Source organism: Danio aesculapii, chromosome 9, assembly GCF_903798145.1.
Source record: "Danio aesculapii chromosome 9, fDanAes4.1, whole genome shotgun sequence".
In the NCBI taxonomy this organism is placed as follows: domain Eukaryota; kingdom Metazoa; phylum Chordata; class Actinopteri; order Cypriniformes; family Danionidae; genus Danio; species Danio aesculapii.
In genome coordinates this window covers 32,695,315-32,708,614 of record NC_079443.1, presented here as the reverse complement: position 1 = coordinate 32,708,614, position 13,300 = coordinate 32,695,315, and the positions used below count along the sequence as shown (strand labels likewise).

Here is a 13,300-nt window from a genome sequence, read left to right as displayed (position 1 = left end):
CCAATACTTTTGTTTATTATTTGACCAAAACCAAAAAGTGTTACTTTGTGCCCCGCTCTCCCCTACTTCAGTAACCGGAGCGTTGTTCATTTTGAAAAAAAATTTGAATGCAAAACTGGAACTTGTTAACCAATCATTAACCATTAACCCTTTAAAAATATATTGTTCAAGTTAGATTTAATATAAAAGTATTTCAATAAAAAGTGCATAAAATGAATAAAACACATAGGTTACACAAAATAGCTTTATAACACTTAAATAATTAAAACTGCAACAGAACCAAATATGAAAGACTGATATGAATTTAAAAAAGAACCAACTCCATCATCACAGTTTAGTGTGCTGCTGCTGCTGCTGCTGATTAACCCTGATGAGTTCACCACAGCGGTGGACAGAAAGACACGCACCACACTTATCATAAATCACAAATGATCAGTGTTTTCAATCACAGACTTACTTTAGGTTTCAAAAATACACATTAGTAGTAGCAGAACACCCCTTTACACTTTATAAAATACAGTGTGTGCAATATTGTGTGCATAATTAGACATTTTGTGCTGTGTGTAGTTGTACTTATGTACATACGGGTCAGTTTTGGACCATGATCTGTTCACACTGGAAATCTGATACTGGCCACAGCTATAACAACAATGTGAACAGCTATTTTAAAAAAAAATCAGATCTGAGAAAAGAATGTGACTTGAGGACTAAGCCTTGCTGTGTGAACATAGCTTAATAATAAAAGTAGTATTGGGGAGCAAAGTTTGCTGTAGATGAGATTTCTGAATGATTTATTGTTCTGTCGCTTTTGTTTGGGTTGTTAATTCACAGAAAAGTCCAAGAGGAGGAACTTCGGGAAAACCATCCATACTTTGACAAGCCACTCTTCATTGTTGGTAGAGAGCATCGATTCCGAAACTTCTGCCGAGTGATTGTTAGAGCCCGTTTCAATGCGTAAGACTTAAGCTATTTCACATCCATTGCATTATATTGTTAGATACTGTAGCATTTTCATGCACATCAATGCGATGACTAATCCCTTTGCACCATAACCACTGTTATTTGTTTCACAAACTGTTCTCTGTGTGTGTGTGTTTGTTTTCCATACCTTTGCTGATACTGTGTTAATGGGCTTTTTATGAATAGGTCAAATACGGATCCCAATACAGGCGCAGTGAACAGCACAAAATACCATCAATTATAGTAAGTCCCTAAATGTTTAGGGCTTGTGCGTTATGATAGTCTGGTAATATATACAGAGTTTTTATTTATTTATTTATTATTATTATTTTGTTTTGTGTTTTTGTTTGGAAAGGGTTGTGAAATTCATAAATTCTATACAATAACTGCAGCATACACCAGCTTATTTCTATTAAAATATCAGTACATTAAAGAAATACGTTTTTGAATTGCTCTATATAAAAGTAAACAAGTGTACTCTGACTTTCACTTAATTTTTATGACACACTTGGCAAGAAGCTCTGTGTTTGTACTTCATGCTCAAATGTTAGCTAGCTGAAATGCTCGTTAATGCAGTTTTATTCAGAAGTTCTAAATTGGTGAGAACAAAACTGGCAGAAATGTTACTTACAGTCATGTTGATGTAGAATGACAGGTCTGATCTAAAGTGATGATCACGATTAATAACTTTGCGAGTAAGTTACAGTTATATATTACAATCCGAGATGGCAATATACATGAAAAAGTTACATGGTGCAGATTAAAATAAATGTAACAAATTAAGTTAAAATGTATTGTTTAAATGTTAATATATGGTATTAAATCATCTGGTACAATTATATTAATGAGAATTGTCTTGAACATAATGCTAAAAAATATAGTATATCTTAGTTTCATATTTTGGGAGGTCAAAATGTGACTTAGCTTTATGAATTTTTCCCTTAGTTATGTCTATTTTGATTCTAGAAATGCAGTTTGAGGAAAGGGCTTTAGAAAGTTTTGATCTTTATGACATGCCAGTGTGGGATTAGAAGAAACTTTTGGGCTGCATTGTCCTAAAAGGATTTCACCAGTTTCAAAGATCTGCAAAATTAAGTTACATAAGCTTAGACTGAAGAGCAGGAGGAATGCAGAGTAGGAAAATCCTATTTGGGCACATTCAGCCTGCACTAAACCTCGCATGTGTGTGTGTCTGTGTGTGTTCTCCAGTGATTTGCTGGGCTTGGTAACCTATCTGGACTGGGTGATGATCGTGGTCACTATCTGCTCTTGTATTTCCATGATGTTTGAGTCTCCTTTTACTAGGGTCATGCATGTTCCAACCCTGCAGGTATTCTAAACCCTACTGCTCACCATTTTTTGCCACATACACCTCCAACTAACTGTATTAGCCTGTAAATGTTCCTCATCTCTCTCTTGAAGGCTGGTCATCATGTCTTGTTTTTGTTGCAGCCCAGTACCTTTGATTGCAAATCCAACTAATTTTACTCTTTTTGGTTGAGCACATTTGATTGTGATCTCTACTGCAGTGTGTAAATGAATGGTTTAGGGTTCTTCCGTTTCAAAGATTTTGTACTGTTATTTATGAGACAGAAAGACAGCACTGATTGACCTGTCCCACTTGACAGTTTTCTGTCTCTCTTTCTACATTATTTAAGTTAAGCTCCACTTCAGACAGTCTGAAATGGTTTGATCTCCATGTGATATAGGTATTTTAAAGATCAATTCCTGTTCTAAGCATAGAGAAGGATTTGTCTTGGCTTCAATATATTCTGACACATCCAGTCTCAAAGCCTTCTATAACTTGCCAGAAAACAAGAAAATGTAATGCCAAAGCTGGAAATTTTTCAATTATGTTTTCTGGGATTAGTAATTGTGGCATTGCTGGCTAGAAATTTAGTGTTGATCTTGTTATGTCCCCTAATATCATTTATACATTATATATATTATAATATACTATATATATATATATATATATATATATATATATATATATATATATATATATATATATATATACAAACACACACACACACACACACACACACATTTATATATTGGCTATTGGCATTTTTGGCTCTATACACCAACACAATTGATTTGAAATGAAACGAACAAGATTTAACTGCAGGCTGTCAGCTTTATTTTGAGTGTATTTACATCCAAATCAGGTGAACGCTGTAGGAATTACAACAGTTTGCATATGTGCCTCCCACTTGTTAAGGGTCCAAGAGTAATTGGACAGAATATTAATCATAAATCAAATTGATTGTGTTGGTGTATAGAGCCAAAAATGTTAGAATTGTGTTGATGTCCAGTCTATAATGACCTAACTGTACTTTTTCCTTTTAATTTAATATACAGTACATTTTAAGATGCCTAAAGCTGAAATAATACAAGTTTTACTTGTAATTGTACAGAAATCTCAACTCAATCTAAACAAACAATTGCATGATTTCTGTTCGATGACTTACAAAATATAGACAAGATCACTTCTAAATCAAATCCAAAGTTCAATACAGATTTAACAATTCCTCAGATTTTTTTTTGAGGAATTGTTCATAAATGGCTATTAAGCCAGAAGCTTTTATAAGTTATAAGCTCCTTTAAAGGAACAGTTCACCCAAAAATGAAAGTTCTGTCAACCTTTACTCATTCTTCATTTGTTCCAAATCAGTTTGAGTTTCTTTCTTTTGTAGACCACAAATTAAGATGCTGTACAGCTTTTTCTGAACATTCTTCAAAATATCTTGTTTTGTGTTTAACAGAACAAAGAAATTCATAAAAGGTTAAAACCACTTGACTGTGAGTTTATTTTTGGTTGAATTATGGATTTTGCTATGGTTACGAGCCCCTATACTATAGTGTAGTAAGCACATTGTAATCAAGAGCATCACATACTAGTGGCTACATCATTGAAGGGCACCTTTATAACTTACAGTAGTGCTTTATGAAAAACTACTCGATGACTTTATTGTTGAAATACTAAAACAGCCCTTTCCCTACAGATTGGAGAATATGTGTTCGTCATCTTCATGAGCATTGAGCTGAACCTGAAGATCATGGCAGATGGTCTGTTCTTTACTCCCACTGCAGTCATCCGAGACTTTGGCGGCGTCATGGACATCTTCATCTACTTAGTAAAACTCTTTTCTCAGCTGCTCGCTTGTGAAAAACTCGCATTCTAATACATGTGAACAGCAGCGTTCTGTCTGATTACTCACTTCTCTAATGAGGCTCTGAAGATCGCTTTTAATAACCCTAAACAGTGCTTCATTTAAATGAGGCACGTCAATGTCATCCTGTTGACTAATTTCTGAAGAATTTAGCCACTTTCACACAAACATTGTACGCATTTAATATAACAGCCTACTAAGCTGACTATTTCTCAAACTTATTGCATTTGTAGATCGATAAAGAATGATACATTTCCTTTAATTTAGCAATTAGTGATTTTACAATCAGTGACGAACTGCCCTTTAAGACGATCTTTCCATTCACTCTGTAGGTCAGTTTGATCTTTCTATGCTGGCTGCCAAATAATGTGCCCCCTGAGTCTGGTGCCCAGCTCCTCATGATGTTACGTTGCTTCCGGCCACTGCGAATCTTCAAACTGGTGCCCCAAATGAGGAAGGTGGTTCGAGAGGTCCTCAAGGGTTTCAAAGAGATCTTCCTGGTGAGTGAGCAAACTGACCTAGTTCCCCGCCTGTAGAGATTTATTGGTGATTTGATTGTTAAGCAAAAATAAGAAGCAAGTCTCTCACATATCAAAAAATGACAGAAACTTTTAACTCATTCTACATTATCAAAATCCTCTCAACTTTTGCCTGGAATTACAGTGTTCTTGCAAATCTTTCAAAACATGAATTGACACAAAACCTTTTGAGAAATTCAAACCATTTACTTAAAAATTTTTGATTTTATATTAGTTTTAAAAACATTAAATTTGTGATATAAAGTTGAAGTCAGAATTATTAGCCCCCTGAAATATTAGCCCCCTTGTTTATTTATTTATTTATAATAAATAATAAATTTATTATTTATTTCTGTTTAACAGAGAGAAGATTTTTTTTCAACACATTTTTAAACATAATAGTTTTAATAACTCATTTCTAATAACTGATTTATTTTATCTTTGCCATGATGACAGTGAATAATATTTTACTAGATATTTTTCAAGACACTTCTATTAAGCTTAAAGTGACATTTAAAGGCTTAACTAGGCAGGTTAGGGTAATTAGGCAAGTTATTGTATAATGATGGTTTGTTCTGTATACTATCTAAAACAAAAAAAAAACTAAAATTAGCTTAAAGGGGCTAATAATCTTGACCTTAAAATGGTTTAAAAAATATTTAAAACTGCTTTTATTCTAGCCAAAATAAAACAAATAACTTTCTCCAGAAGAAAAAAACATCAGACTTACCGTGAAAATGTCCATGCTCTGTTAAACACCATTTGGGAAGTATTTAATAAAGAAAAAAAATAAAAATCAAAAGGGGGCTAATAATTCTGACTTCAACTCTATCTGTGTTGACAGTTACTAGCACTGCACAATATATTGTTTCAGCATTGATATCGCAATGTGTTCATTCGCAATAGTCACATCATGGGTTTACACAAGCTTGAGTCTAAATTATAATTGATAATCTTGCTGTTTTTTTTATTTTTATTTGTGATTGTGTTGAGGGGTTTTTAACCATTCAGGCATAAGAAATTGTACCGTTTGTAACTTTGAAAAAATAATAGCGATGAATTGTTTATATAACGAAGACTATGCAGTGTTATTTTGCATGTAATTATTCAATTACTGCATACCTGAATACATTTCGACTTCCTCTGAAAACTGGAAGTATAGGATGCTGTTTATTTAATTTGTACTTTTTTCTTTATTGAATTTATCTATGCTTGTAGATGATTATTTTTTATGCAAATGCCCTCCCCTACAGAATCATCGCAATCAATCTAAAATGATAAATTCTTACCAAGCAGTTAGTCAAATCACAATTCCAACTTCAATTTGAGTTGGGAGAACATGAAGGAATTAGGTCAACTTCTAATTTTTTACAAATTTAAGTGGGTTGAACATAAAACAATTAAGTTGTCTAAAGAAATTTCCAGAATTGTGCTGCTTCAGCTCGGTTTAAATCAGTAGTTTGAACAAACAGTAAACGTAATTCTTTGAGTGCATTTAGTGAAATTGAATTCATGTCACAATGTATATTGCAGAATAAAAAAAATTGCAATATTAGATTTTTCCAATATCGTGCAACACTAACAGTTGCATTAGATTTAATTCTCATTTATCTAATATTTTAGTAATGCTAAATATTTTGTCCATTAAAGATGTCAATTTTAGTAGGGTTGGTGGGGTTTTATTTATATTTTTGGTTTAGAAAAAGCAGCCATTGTAATGCTATAATTTCTCTGTAGATATCAGTATGGATGAAAAATGTTGCATTTCATTTCAAAGTTTTTTCATTGCAGTCATTTCAAAGTTTAAAAAAAGCAAGAAAGCAGACAATTCTTCTGAAAAATGTATTTATAATTTAAAAAAAAAATGTTTTACAGATTATTTAATGTAATTACAAATATCACGTTGACAGTCTTTTTCCCCCCAAATCCAAGGTGTTTATTAGCTCTGTATTTAAACTTGTAGACATCTAATCCAGGGGTGCTCAACCCTGCAGAGTTTAGCTCCAACCCTAATCAAACACACATGAACCAATTAATTAGGACCTGAACAGCACTTGATAATTACGGGCAGGTGTGTTTGATATAGGTTGCAACTAAGGTCTACAGGAAGGTAGATCTCCAGCAACATGGTTGAGCACCCCTGATTTAATCAATTATGTATTCGTATGGTATATGCTGAATTCACCTACTATATGTAGAAATTATTTTAAAAAAAAATTATTGTGCATTAAAATTGCTGATTGGTTCACTAATAGAACGTGTACCTTTCATTTTCTAAATAAAAAAATGAATTAAAAAACATTAGATAACGTAAACAGGTTGTCACAGAGTAAGAAAATGTGAAAAACAATTCTGACAAAAATGCAAGATAGAACCATGATGATTTATTTTGCTAAGATTTTTGCTGTTTTATATTTTTATATAAGTTTTATATTTACGCATTTCTTTTTACATTGTTTAGAGTTGTTTTAGTAGAGGATAAAACTTCATATGGTTTGAGCATTTACATTATACATCAAATGCAACATGAGCCCTTTAATCGCAAGGCAAGAAACGTACTGCATTAACTCAGCAGAATTTGTCCTGGAGATTTCTTTATGGACTTTCATTATTAAGCTTTGTTCCCCTTGGGCACTTTTCTGTGAGCTTATTATAGTGTTACTGTACAGTATATGAGAGTAAAGCACTGGCCAGTTTTTGTGGGAAAGCCATTTTGCTGTAGACTGAATTATTGATTTCCCAAACAGGTCTCTATTCTTCTCCTGACACTAATGCTGGTGTTTGCAACCTTCGGGGTGCAACTCTTTGCTGGAAAACTTGCCAAATGTAATGATCCTCATATCTCCAGCAAGGTATGAAGCAATTCTTGGACTTTTCTAACTGTTCAGCGTGGAGGATCTACTGTATTTCACTAAAATATTGTACTTTTTTCAGGATGACTGTCACGGCATCTTTAGAATCAATGTGAGCATTTCAAAAAACCTGAATTTAAAGCTTCATAAAGGGGAGAAGAAACCAGGATTCTGGGTGCCAAGAGTTTGGTATGAAACAAAAATTCATTAATTCACTCATTTATTTATTTATTTTCTTTTCGGCTTAGTCCCTTTATTAATCAGGGGTCGCCACAGTGGAATGAACCGCCAACTTATCCAGCACATGTTTTACACAGCAGATGTCCTTCCAGCTGCAACCTAACACTGGGAAACACCCATATGCTCCTGCATTCACATACATAGACCACGGCCAATTTAGCTTATTTAATTCACCTGTACTGCATGTCTTGAAACAAGAATATTCTTCATATTTTATTTCATGCAAACATCACTGTTGAATTCACTGTGCATGAACATATGGACATGAAAAAATAGCAGTGTGCAATTGTGGTAAAAGCATGCGTCCACAACAGCTTTTTTCTTCTAGTTTTCTGTTGAAAATACAATCGGTTGGGTTTAGGGAAGGGGATGAGTGGGTCAGTCAATATCAAGCTAAAATATTATGCATGATGACCAGCTTCACTCTCACAGATGCAGTCGAGAAGGATTTTCTAGAAACGTATAGAGCGGCTTGTGATAGAATTACAAGAAAATGTGCCTAAGTAAAGTATTTGAGACATAAATAAGTACAAGCAGACGTAACCTATGGTACGCACTATGGGCTCTGTCATACACCCGGCGAAATAAGCGCAAGACATGTTTGGGGTGACTTGTTGCTCTTTTCAGACCAGTGCAACCCTAATTTTCTCATTTTGTGCCACATTGTTTAATAAGCAAATCCATTTGTGCCACTTTGTGGACTCATGGGCATGCTGGTCTAAAATAGAGGTGTGTTAAGGCGCATCGTTGGCATGATGCAATATTGAAGAACTGAAATGGACTGCGTCATTGACCATCTTAAAGCAGTGTCCATCCTAAAGTCCAGTGTAGAGCGTGTTAGTTATGCGCCCATGTGGGTTCAAATGCTTACACATTGCTTAATACACACATGTACAGCAATACACAAATTAAATTAAATATATAGGCTGATGGATGTCTTTAGTGGAGTGCGTACAACAATGTTTCCTTATCCACAAAAATAAAAGAGTAAAGGTAAGGTAAAGAGGCTGAATGGAGGAGACTCGTTCATCATCCTCGTCCGGCAGATGGTCTGTTTAACTGTTTTCTCGCTTGTGAAGTGTTCAGTTTTTTTAATTTGCAAACTCCGTGATGTAGATAGCGAAGATGCCATGGTGGCTCTTAAAAGGAATGGGAGATGAGATTCTGATTGGTTTAATGCACGTTATGCTCAAAACACACATATAACTCATTACAAGAATAAGCACAACCCTGTTAGACCATGCGCCAGTGCGCAGAGCATATTTTTCCATCTTTTAAATAGCAAAAGCGGATTCGGACACGCCGTTAATGCTTTTACCCCATGCGCTTTAGACTTAGACTTTGCTCCTAGATTGTTAAAATAGAGCCCTATATTTCCCAGTTCTCACAAATGTAGTCCTGAGTTCATAAATCTAAAGATTCTTGGGTGATATTTATATACAGACAGAAAATGTTATTTTAATATAAATGTACTATATCTATTAATTATCCATTCCTTGTAAGATTAAAAAATAATAATAATTAACAGTACAATGTCAATTTTAACACTTTTTCTTGTCAATAAAATAACTGACAATTTGAGTAAAGCAACAATTAAGTACAGTAATCCACTGCCAGTCAATTGGCATGTAACCATTCAGATTCTACATACTGTACAGTTAGCCCAAAATATTACCTTTATATATCAGACTTTCATTCTGGTTTAAATAATCTAGTTGGAACATTAAAAGAAAAATTCTGAACATGAATTTTTCACAACCAAGTGAAATTCATTTTCTTTGAAAAGTCAACACAAACCACACCTGTCACACATTCAGTTCTGAGGTCTCTTTGTGAAATCCCTGTAGTGTAACAATTCATCTGTGACAGCACAAACCAGTGTGATGAATGCTCTCATCGTGTAAACAGCAGCACATTTTCATCGTCTTTCATATGTATTTTCCCCATAAGCAATAGTCAGTGTTGCAGTGCAGTCGTACGGTTAGTCGTGGGCACAGAGCAGGGGGCTGATATATCTTTCCCTGCGGCATAAACACAAACAACACACAATCATACACCCACACACCAATGAGTCTGTTATTGCTCTAGAGATGCTTGGTAACACAATGGCAAATTATTTGTGAGACGTTAAATAGTGAAGACCAGCAAAAAAAACACACACACACATGGATCCATAGCAGTTGTAGAGGGAGCAAGGCTTCAGCTAAACTGGAGTATCGGAGAGAGAGAGAGAGAGAGAGAGAGAGAGAGAGGGAAAGGTTGTCACTCTTTTATCTCATAGCGCTTTGCATGGCAACATGAAAAGAACAAGGCGTTTGATCCTTTAGGTATTGTGTTCATGTTCAGCAAATAAATAAGTCACCGATACACACACACACACACACACACACACACACACACAGAGGCGTACACATTTTATACCTGAGATTATAAAAAAGGAGCAGCATAAATCTGTTTCTTTTTCTTGTTTTGTATTATCTTAAGAGCTTTGGGTCTCAAACTGAGAGGTCAGATTTTATAATTGCCTTCTAAATGCATTTCTTGTTTTGCTATTATTGCTTTGAGGGTGAATATATTAAATAAATGCCTGATTAATCATCACCAAACCAGAATACAAAACAATACGATATAATTCCACAACAACAACAACAACAATCATAAAACTGTTTGCTTTTTTTTAACTAGTTTGGTTGTGAAAATTACAAATGATGTTGCAAAAAACTATTTCAGAAAGGGCTTTTCTTTTTGAAAACTGCATAAATTGATGTTGAGACAACAATGCTGCAATGATGATCTGTATGCTTAAAGCTGCCTTACAATACTACTTTACACATATATATTTTTATTAGTACAGAGGTTTACGAAGCTGTAGGGGAATTATACAGTTTTAACCCAAAAATGACCAGTCTGTCAGATGAAGACGAGCCGGAGTTGGAGATTCATTCAGTTTTATCAGCTGAAGCCAGCTTCAACACTCTCACAAAGAGGTCATAGGCCGCTCTGCTTACAATCTCAAAACAACACCGATTATACTCTCACATAACGTCAATAACTGCGTTATACATATACTGTAGGTGTTTTAACCTGATTGGTTAAAACACTGATATACTAAGAAAATTTCCACGTGTGTGTGTGTGTGTGTGTGTGTCCAATTCTGAATCGCTACCTCGCTATAATGCGGTTCATCTTTCACGGCTTTGCAGTTTCACAGATTTTTCTTTGTGCAATTTGACATGCTTTTTATTACAGCGCGTTGTGTTCTGTGTCTTGATTGGCTGTAGACCATAGACAATCAATCTCTATGGCTCATGTACAGTACAGAATGCATTCAGCTTGCCAAATTAACATAAATCTTCGATCGCTAGCAGTGTGAGTTTCAACAAGGATGCAAAAAGGGTTGTAACTGTCCGCAGCAAGACCATCGTAAAGGGGGTTGCACAACGGATGCGCAGCAACACGACGCGCCACACAGTGTCATGTAAACATAGGTTTATATTAGGGTACGCACACTGGCTCCGCAAGTCGGCAGCTGTCTGCGGTGCCCAGCTACCACTCAGGACACTGTTTATATTTCTGCCGCGCCACAGAGCGCCATCTGAAAAATTCAATTTTAAATAGCATGCAAATTTGCACAAATGGTGTGTGTTACTTCCAACTGTCAAGTTTGAACTTTGAGAGTGTTTAAACAAGAAAGAAAAGTGTGAAAATGTTAATACCTGTCTGAGGAAATAGTGTAAATATGTTTTACAGCCTTAAAACATCTATAATAATTGTAAAATTAAAGCTGACTATTTTGCGGATTTGGCCTATTGCGGGTTATTTTTAGAACGGAACTCCTGCGATAAACGATGGACCACTGTAACATCACAAGCATACAAACGTCAGACAGCCAGGCTATACAGACCTGACCCCAGACCTGTGAAATGGTCCACAAAGGAATAGAACACACACACTCAAAGTACAATTTGTTTCTTACCCAAGGCTGAGTGTACTCTCGGCCATCTTATCAAACCTGTTTAAATACTGGTACAATCTACAACTACACTGGCAGCTTACATACAAAGGAATTCACTTTTTAACACATAAAATGGCAAATAACTCAGGAAACTGTGGTTTTCAATTCTTCAAGAGTCCAGGTCTACTCGAGAGGTCTCCATGACCTCTGACCTGCCTGGGTAGTTGCTGAGGAAACAAATTGTTTGGCATGCAGAAAAGTAATCACACGCATATTACTCCAGTTTTACTCTGAAGTGGGTTGAGACTAAGGTCATCATGTAATCTTAAACTTAATAATCTTAAACTATTAATAATCATAAAGACATAAGAAAGGCTGTGTGTTACTCCATCCTGGAGTGGACATCCATCAGAAAACCCACGCCATCAAAGCTTTTATGGGCAGCCATAATTTAAGGAAATTTATTATCACAGTAATCTCACAGCATGCTTATACAAATAAAAAGGCGGAACTTTCTTAATGTACTTAAGAATGTACTTGTTTTTTTAATACATTTATACAGTTTTCTGGCTAAAGGTAAAATAATTCATGGTAATTATTATTATTTTTTTAGGGCAAACCCTCGAAACTTCAATTTTGATAATGTTGGCAATGCCATGTTGGCCCTGTTTGAGGTGTTGTCGCTGAAGGGTTGGGTGGAGGTGAGAGATGTCATCATTCACAGAGTAGGACCGGTAAGTCACTTTTATTCCCAGTGTCCTTTATAACATTAATTCTGGACTGATCTGATCGGGCTCTTTTATTGTGTCAGATTCATGGCATCTACATCCATGTCTTTGTGTTCCTGGGATGTATGATCGGACTCACCCTTTTTGTTGGCGTTGTCATTGCCAACTTTAATGAAAATAAGGTATTGGAATTTCTTGCTGTTTGTTGATTAGACGTCTGGTTTGTTGGCCGATATCTGATCAAATATGTTGTTTGTGTTTGCTTAGGGCACTGCTCTGTTGACTGTGGATCAGAGGAGATGGGAAGATTTGAAGAGTCGACTCAAGATTGCTCAGCCCCTCCACCTTCCTCCACGTCCAGGTCAGGGTCCAAAATTAAACCATTGTAATGTTGCTATTACTAACACATTTATTCATCTAAAGGTGAAATGAAATAATATGAAATATGGATATAATAAAATAATGAAAATATGGATGTAATAATAATAAGACAATAATAAGAGTTCAGCGGCACAGTGGCTCAATGGTTAGCAGTGTTGCCTCACAGCAAGGAGGTTGCTGGTTCGAGTCCCGACTGGGTCAGTTGGCATTTCTGTGTGGAGTTTGCATGATCTTCCTGTGTTTGCGTGGGTTTCTGGTTTCCCCCACAGTCCAAAGATTGTGGTACAGGTGAATTGGATGGACTTAATTGGCTGTAGTGTATGTGTGTGTGTGTCAATGTAAGCGTCTATGGGTGTTTCCCAGTACTGGGTTGCAGCTGGAAGGGCATCCGCAGCGTAAAACATAGTTGGTGGTTCATTCCGCTGTGACGACCCCTGATAAATAAGGGACTGAGTCGAAGGAAAATGATTGAATGATAATAACAGTTCAA

General features: G+C 35.5%; 1 protein-coding gene across 5 annotated transcripts in view; it reads left to right on the top strand.

Annotated features, from left to right (window-relative positions):
* Positions 1 to 13,300, top strand: part of nalcn (sodium leak channel, non-selective) — a 157,902-nt gene that overhangs the window by 119,962 nt on the left and 24,640 nt on the right. For all 5 annotated transcript variants that reach the window (XM_056465471.1, XM_056465468.1, XM_056465470.1 and 2 more), the window contains 10 exons: positions 832 to 954; positions 1,147 to 1,203; positions 2,170 to 2,290; positions 3,969 to 4,100; positions 4,469 to 4,636; positions 7,402 to 7,506; positions 7,589 to 7,695; positions 12,315 to 12,435; positions 12,513 to 12,611; positions 12,697 to 12,790. In XM_056465471.1, the coding sequence (XP_056321446.1) occupies positions 832 to 954; positions 1,147 to 1,203; positions 2,170 to 2,290; positions 3,969 to 4,100; positions 4,469 to 4,636; positions 7,402 to 7,506; positions 7,589 to 7,695; positions 12,315 to 12,435; positions 12,513 to 12,611; positions 12,697 to 12,790 (1,127 nt within the window). The remainder of the gene's footprint in view (positions 1 to 831; positions 955 to 1,146; positions 1,204 to 2,169; positions 2,291 to 3,968; positions 4,101 to 4,468; positions 4,637 to 7,401; positions 7,507 to 7,588; positions 7,696 to 12,314; positions 12,436 to 12,512; positions 12,612 to 12,696; positions 12,791 to 13,300) is intronic.